The following is an 8,007-nucleotide window of genomic DNA, read 5'->3' as shown; positions in this document are numbered from 1 at the left end:
TCTTACAAGACAATGATGGCACTAGCATGTTTTTTCTTAAAAAAATTAAATCTGGTGGTTTGCTTGCTTTTTGTTGCCTAAAAATCTTTAAAATATTTGAGTATCAATATGTGCTATGTTTACAAGACCGGTACACACACGTTTTCCTTAGATCTTTACTCTGAATTTACAAGGGGCAGTCTAGATAAAATTTAGATAGCAGAGCTTAAGGTGATTTGTAAACCTTTAAATTTTAAATGGGGGTGTTAAAAGTTTAAAAATAGAAGGTTAGTATCTTCTTAGATGCCTTTTCTGTGAATTAGCATTTTTGTGCATTATTTCTACTTAGATTGTTGGAGGCGATTTAGCAGAGGTCTCCCTCCTTCTCCTAACTACTTAGTAGCCAGTGTTGGTTGTATTTATAGGCAATATTTACCAAACACACATGAATTGGTACGTGTCCTGCTCTTCTAATAATATAAGAAAAAGGTATTTTAGTTCAATGTATCTATTGCTACATTGAGCTCTTGTTGGGTTAAAAGGGTACCATTTTTATGTGAATGGAGTATAATACAAATGGTATCCTATTCAAATGATCACTTATTGTTCTTGCTCTATTTTTACACTGTTCAACTACTTCTGATTTCAGTAGATATCTCAGTCTCCAAAGAGGAGGGGCAGGCCAAAAAACAAATACTGTTTTGGATGCATCTTTAAAAGTATAATTATTTATGTACCAAAACATTCTAGCATCCACAAGTTCATAACTGCAAAGACATAATCAAATAGACATTTATGTTCTTCATACAAGCATAGACACAAGTGACAGTAAACAGAAAACCAGCAGAAGACCTTAGGCGGTCAGCCAGTCTCTTATTTTGAGAAAGCTGCTTGTGAATAGTTCAGATCTCTAGGAGGATTTGGCGCCACCGAACTGTCTGTAGTGGAAAAGGCTCTTGGCATCCAGGTCTCCAGAGTATTTAATAGCTTCAGCGAACAGTTTGACCACCTACAAATTATACATAGACCATGATGAAAAATTACAGGAAAGAAAAGCAATATTTATAGCTATAAAGTCTTGAAGGAATTGTTGATGTGCACTGTGCATCTGCATTGTTAGCTGCATAGCAAGGTTTATTGATTAAATGTACTGGAAAATAAGAAAGAACATTTTACAAATAAAATGCTCACAGTTTTGTCAGTTTAAGTAATGAAACTTTGACAACTGTGTCCCAAAAAGAGAGTGGCAAATCTAAATATAAGTATTACGGGGTTGAAATGTACAGTTTTATACAGCTCAGTGGAATATGATATTGGCACAAAAATAGGTTCTAATAAAAAATGAGCATTGAAAAATGAATAGCATTAGCTAGAGTAGGGCTAGGTAAATCAGTGATTTCACTCACATTTTATAATGGTATTACAACTGGAAGAGCTCAGAAGAACCTAAGGGATGTCTAATGCTTGGCTGGTTACCATTAAAGAAGAATTATGCATTTACAAGATTTTTGTTTCTAAACTCTAAATCACTTTTTTTTTTAATTTGGTAGTGGTTTTTACTTCACTGTACTTTGCACATTGTTTGCTTTTACTAAAACCCCAAACCATGCAGTGCTGGAAAAAAATAAATGAAAAATTCTGAAAAAAATAAAAACAATCTTGGAGCCAGCAGGAATTTTCAATGTGCTTCCTTTAACAACAATACAACTAATTAAAACATTTTTTTGGGAACATATTGGTCATTTGATACTTGTAATATATTTCTCTGTGTAATATGTGGGTTTCGTTGCACTATTTTGGTTTCGTTGTGTATGATGACCTACCTGGAAGTTGGTGAGTAAAGCAGTGCCAGTGTCTACAGCAGTCCTCCGTATCAAAAAGTTATCACGTACATATTTGGTGTTGTTGTTTGGCAGGTTGATCACCATGTCGATGTTGCCTTCTTTAATCAACCTGTAGAAGGGAAGCCAATACATGTTAGCCACATATCGTAACACTTTAGATTCACTTTAGATTCCAAACACAATGTCAATGCCACTTAATTTCCCTTGGATGCACCCAAGAGTTTTCTAGGTATTGGCTCTAACGGGAAAAACAGCTGAAATAATATATATATATATATATATATATATATATATTAAAAAGAAAACCTCCCTATGGTTTGGCATGTTCTTTTAATGCTCCAGTGTTATTATAAAATAGAATCTAATTACCTAACATGCCATATAACCATACTATACAGTATGAGTCAAAATTACTTTTACGGTCTGAAATAGCTAGAGGTATGTCACAAATCTTATGCCACGTACACACGATCGGTCAATCCGAGGAGAGCGGTCTGATGGACCGTTTTCATCAGACCAAACCGATTGTGTGTGGGCCCCATTGGTTATTTATCCATCGGTTAAAAACTTGTTTTAAAATTAACCGATGGATACCTAACCAATAGAAAAAAAAACAATCATTTGTAGGCACGTCCATCGGTTAAAAATCAACGCATGCTCAGAATCAAGTCGACGCATGCTTGGAAGCATTGAACTTTATTTTTTTCAGCACGTCGTCGTGTTTTACGTCACCGCATTCTGACACAATCGTTTTTTTCACTGATGTGTGTGTAGGCACGACTGACCATCAGTCAGCTTCATCGGTTAACCGATGGAAAAATCCATCAGACCGTTCTCATCAGATTGACCGATCGTGTGTACAGGGCATTAGTATCAGATGGTATGTGATACTTGATAATTTTTGGTGTATGTCATAACTAATAAGACTAAGTGACTTGATCTATTTCATTTTCAGATATTTGACTTACTTGTATATTGAAGAATGTCCTTCCTGGGAGGGCCAAGCAACAGGGGTGGCAGGGACATCATTTGCATTGAGCCAGTCTGCAGTGCCCTCGGTAGCATATAGCTGTATAACAAAAGATGAAAACCAGGTATCATTTTACCTATCAGGCTTCATGCTCACTGGGAGTTTATAAAAACACAACAGAGAGAGGGCAAACCAGCCTAGCGCATTATCCTAATGTAACATTTATTGTAAAAAAAAAGTAAGTGTATTCAAAAACACCATATTAAGCAAAGTCCACTCTGCGTGCTCCTGGGCTGGGAAGGACATCACCTGGATAACCTGGCTTTTGCATTTTGAGGGTATTTCCCACTTCATCAGAGCCAAATCCTGGCTTTAGGTGGTGTTCTCTCAAGCTCAGGACCACGCAGAGTGGACCAATGAACTCGGCTATCTTCATGAGGTTTGCATGATATGGTGTTTGCGAGTAGTACTCTTTTTCAGATTTGGTGTTTACAAGTTAAAAACAGTTTTTTTGCTAGAAAATTACTTAGAAACCCCAAACATATATATTTTTTTCTAACACCCTAGAGAATAAAATGGCGGTCGTTGCAATACTTTTTGTCACACCGTATTGGGGCAGCGGTCTTACAAGCGCACTTTTCTAAAAAAAAAAAAACTTTTTTAATTAAAAAATAAGACAACAGTAAAGTTAGCCCAATTTTTGTTTATATAGTGAAAGATAATGTTACGCCTAGTAAATTAATACCCAACATGTCACGCTTCAAAGTTGTGCCCGCTTGTGGAAATGCAACAAACTTTTCCCCTAAAAATCTCCATAGGCGACGTTTAAAAAATTCCGCAGGTTGCATGTTTTGAGTTACAGAAGAAATCTAGGGCTAGAATTATTGCTCTCACTCTAATGATTGCGGAGATACCTCACATGTGTGATTTGAACACTTTACATATGCAGGCACTGCTCAGGTATGCGTTCGCTTCTGCACGCAAGCTTGGTGGGATGGGGCGCGTTTAAAAAAAAAAAATTCTTATTTATTTTACCTTTTATTTACAATGTTTACACTGTTCTTTAAAAAAAAAAATGGGTCACTTTTATTCTTATTACAATGAATGTAAACATCACTTGTAATAAAAAAAAAGCAGGACAGGACCTCTTAAATATGAGATCTGGGGTCAAAAATACCTCAGATCTCATATTTACACTAAAATGCAAAAAAAAAAAATGTAATGTAATGTCAGGCTAGGGAGAGGATCTGATCGCCTCTGCCGCTACAGGCAGGTCCGGTAAGCTGCGGTGGGCACCGGAGAGTGGCGGGAAGGGGGGCCCCTCTCCCATCACTGATAAAAGTGATCTTGCAGTGAATCCGCCACAGAGACCACTCTTATCTTGAAGCAAACCGCCCGCTCTTGAAGCGAATACTGGAGTTATGGTAGCTAGCTGCTACTATAACAATGGTATTCCTCTTCAAAGTAGCAATGTAAAACAACGGCAGGCGGTCCGGAAGTGGTAAAGGCGTTTATTTACCCAAAAACAAAATATTAATCCTGTCCCTACAGCATGTATAACAGCAAAGTGCTTGTTCTGTGTAATTTGGCCCCCTGTAACACCTGAAATACCTGGCTGATCTTGTCTGGCTATGCCCTCCCTCCTGTAAACTGACCACGGTTTATCATGGCTGCTGTGCCCTGACACCATGGTCAGTTTACGTGTCTCCGTCATCCTCTGTGTCTCCTATCGTCCTTTGTGCTGTGCTCTGTCCTCTTCCACCTCCCTTCCCTGCCTGTCAGCTCCGTGTCCATGCCCGCCCCCTCCTGCTTCTAAAATTACAGTTTGCAAATTAACACTATCCTCTGATTATTAATGATATACATTTCCATACCTTGAATCCTTCATCTTTGAGTGTTTGGGCAGTTCCAAGGAAGTGGGGCCGGAAGGAATTCTAGAAAAATAATAGATTTTATTCAAATATACATGTTTATACTATATACTGTAAACTGCATGTAAGCAACTGTGTGACTGAGGCCTCTGGTTTGAGTTCACTTTGGAAGCAGGGTTTTGTTCTCCTTTGATATTAGGCCGGACTGAAGGCTGGGGATTTTTAATGCATTTATGGAAATTCCTCCTCCCATGTGCCCCTTTCTTTCTAGTTTTAAACTGGTGGACTTCATGTTATGTTTTTACCTTTGTTATAGGGTACACAAATGAAGGTGTACTGCAGTGTCTGTGTTGGTACAGTTTTTGAATAACAAAGCCATACAGTGCACCCTAAGCTTGTAGCTTGTGCTTTTTCTTGCAGCTCCTGTGTCTTGGAGTATTTATTTCGAAATCTCTGGCATGTATGACTATGGGAGCATTCTTCATTATCAGCTATCTTTTGAGGAACCTAAAGGATCTGTTAGGCTTTGGAAAAATGCCAAGACGGCTCCAGGTAAGATAGCTCCTCTGCAGGCTAATTGGAATCCTCAGAACACTTATAGACTTGTTTGAGAAATCAAACATTCCCATGTGTATATGACAGTTATCAGGATTAGCATACTAGCATAATTTTACTAAGTGAAACCACTTGAGAAACATCTCCTATTAAGGTACTCTATAATCAGTTTCATAGATCTTCCAGAAGCCCTCTCTGTATTTTGTGTTTGCCCTCATACCATCAAACCACAATAACATCAGAATGTGACACCACTTGCCTGGATTCCAATGAGAATTCCCTTCTGAGGCAGCTTGAAGCCAGTGGAGATCATGGCCTTCAGGAATGCAGAGTAGATGTTTTGTCCAAAGCAGGCCACCTTTGCAAGGCACAATGAAAGTATAATTACCAATGCAATCATGAAATGTACTCAAACAAAGAATGTTTTATGTGGGCATTCATCTGCCACATATGGTTTTCCCAATAGCAAAAAATTTCAAAGTTGCCATTATTCTTATCTTATTTGGGACTTCTCCAGGCATTCACCTGGAGACTCAGGCTAATCAAAAAGATTGTTAGGTCTCCAGGTCTACTGCCATTCCTTTCGACCCAGGCACCAATTGGCTGGTGGGGAAGCGACACCCACTGACAGACTGACTGGGTTCCAGTTTCTGTCCTTGCATTTTACTCCCAATATTTTGCTGCTCCTGCTTGTTTTTTGCAGGTGGGTTGTCTCAATTGCCTGTGTGTTGCATATTATATTATATGTACTGTATATACTCAAGTATAAGCAGAGTTTTTCAGCACATTTTTTTGTGCTGAAAATGCCCCCCCCCCCCCCTCGGCTTATACTCGAGTCACCTTTTTGCACCTGATCTCCCGGACTTTGGGGACCCGGTACCCATACTTGGTACACATGTAGCCCCACTCTTCCTCTACAAGTGTGCACAGTTTGGCCGGGGAGCACCGATTTTTCAAAGCCGGGCACCCCTTCCATAGACTCCCATGTCAAACGGTAATTGTTCCGGTGACTTTGGGAACCTGGTACCGGCTGGTCGTAGGTTCGCTAGACAACATGGGTATACATGAGAAATCCAGAAATAAACTCACAGCTATGCTTACAGACTACATCTTGGGTTTATACACAAAACACTGTGGCGTTATTCACTAAAACTGCATGGTGCAAAATCTGGTGCAGCTCTGCATAGAGACCAATCAGCTTCCAGGTTTTATTGTCAAAGCTTAATTGAACAAGCTTAAGTTGGATGCTTATTGGCTACCATGCACAGCTGCACCAGATTCAACTGTGTTCCAGTTTTAGTAAATCTTCCCCTGTATGTTGGACATAGACAGATGATTTAGTGGTTTGATATTCTTAGCCTTATAATACACCTGACCAGATAGTGAACATTATAGTATTCAGATGATCGTAACAAGCTGGGAAGGAGCTTTTCAAACAAGCCCGCACTGACCTCTGTAGCTACAGGAACTGTGGAGAAAGCAATCTTTACAACTACAACAGAGTCAGATTTTAGTCAGTTACAACCATTAGTACCCTGTGTTTGTTTACAGGCACTGGAAATCTGTCATTTCTATACTGCCAGGAAAGGAGCTGCAATTTTAGTGCCCCTGTTGTGAACCTTGAATACAAGTTTTTCCACAATGCCTACAGCTACAGAGGTCAGTAGGGTTTTTTAAACTCTGCTGTCCATTTCAGGGACGAATCGGGGCAGAATCTTTGCCTGAATTCAGCCATGAAACAGAGGCAAAGACGCTCCGCTGCCGCCCTGGATATATGTGAACCGCCTCCATAGAGAGCCGGTCACATTCTCCTGCTATTCTAATTGGATACAGGGAAAGCTGCATCCAATTCGCATAGGTGTGAACCCAGCCTTAATCTGGTGATATACCCTCTAGTATTTATTTTCTGCCACTAGATTTCCTCTTTTCTGAGTTGGGTTGAATGACAACCAAAATCATCTCCTCTGACTAGTCTGTCTTCACTGTACAGTCACTGATCCACCCCCAGATGGATGGTAAAAAAGATGTAACACACTGATTAACTGATCTGTCTCATTCTATTAGCATGCTTCTTGTCAGCACATGAACTGATTGGCTCTTTGCACTGTTTCTTCTTGAACTGTGCTGTACATTGACCGTAAGTCAAATTCAGGCACTGACACTGCTGGCATTAAAAAAGACTGCTGTATTAATGAATACCGCTCTGAATTCACGTGTTTCCTTTATATTTAGAATTCAGATCTAGGAATATGTACATTCTTTAAAGCGGAGTTCCACCCAAAAGGGGGAGCTCCGCTTGTGTACCTGTTTTTGACAGGTACCTGTCCCCATTCCTGGGAGAACTTGCTGCAGTGAAATGCGGCGAGGTCCCCTGGAAGTTCGCCCCCCCCTAATTCTTCCTCCACCACTGGGCCAGTTAGAAAGTGAATCACGCTTCATGCATGTGCAGTAGGGAACCGACTGTGAATCCGAAAGGCTTCATTAATGGTTTCCCTTACCAGGAATGGCGGCAGCAGCACTCGAGAGCCAATCAAAAAATCGGCTGGGGTGTCAACATTTCCGAAAGGTAAGTGTCCTAATATTAAAAGTCAGCAGCTACAGTATTTAAAGCTGCTGACTTTAAAATTTTGGAAGGGGAGGCTTTAATATTTATTTTCTGGCTACAGATGTATCAAATAGTTTAAGTTTTGCATAATAACATCCTCACTTTTAAAGGTTAAATAGATGAAAATATGAATCAAGAACATGAAAGAATATTTGTGTTACTAATCAACTTAACATACAAACG

At 39.6% G+C, this 8,007-nt stretch overlaps 1 protein-coding gene across 1 annotated transcript in view; it reads right to left on the bottom strand.

The window, feature by feature from the left end:
* Positions 1 to 282: 282 nt before the first annotated feature.
* CPS1 (carbamoyl-phosphate synthase 1) overlaps positions 283 to 8,007 on the bottom strand; it is a 147,482-nt gene continuing 139,757 nt past the window's right edge. The window contains exons 34-38 of the mRNA XM_040357458.1: positions 5,479 to 5,577; positions 4,668 to 4,727; positions 2,792 to 2,892; positions 1,803 to 1,932; positions 283 to 988 (exon numbers count right to left, since the gene is read on the bottom strand). Of these exons, the coding sequence (XP_040213392.1) occupies positions 890 to 988; positions 1,803 to 1,932; positions 2,792 to 2,892; positions 4,668 to 4,727; positions 5,479 to 5,577 (489 nt within the window). The 3' untranslated portion in view covers positions 283 to 889. The remainder of the gene's footprint in view (positions 989 to 1,802; positions 1,933 to 2,791; positions 2,893 to 4,667; positions 4,728 to 5,478; positions 5,578 to 8,007) is intronic.

Source organism: Rana temporaria, chromosome 6, assembly GCF_905171775.1.
Source record: "Rana temporaria chromosome 6, aRanTem1.1, whole genome shotgun sequence".
Lineage (NCBI taxonomy): Eukaryota > Metazoa > Chordata > Amphibia > Anura > Ranidae > Rana > Rana temporaria.
This window is presented reverse-complemented; position numbering and strand designations above follow the sequence as displayed.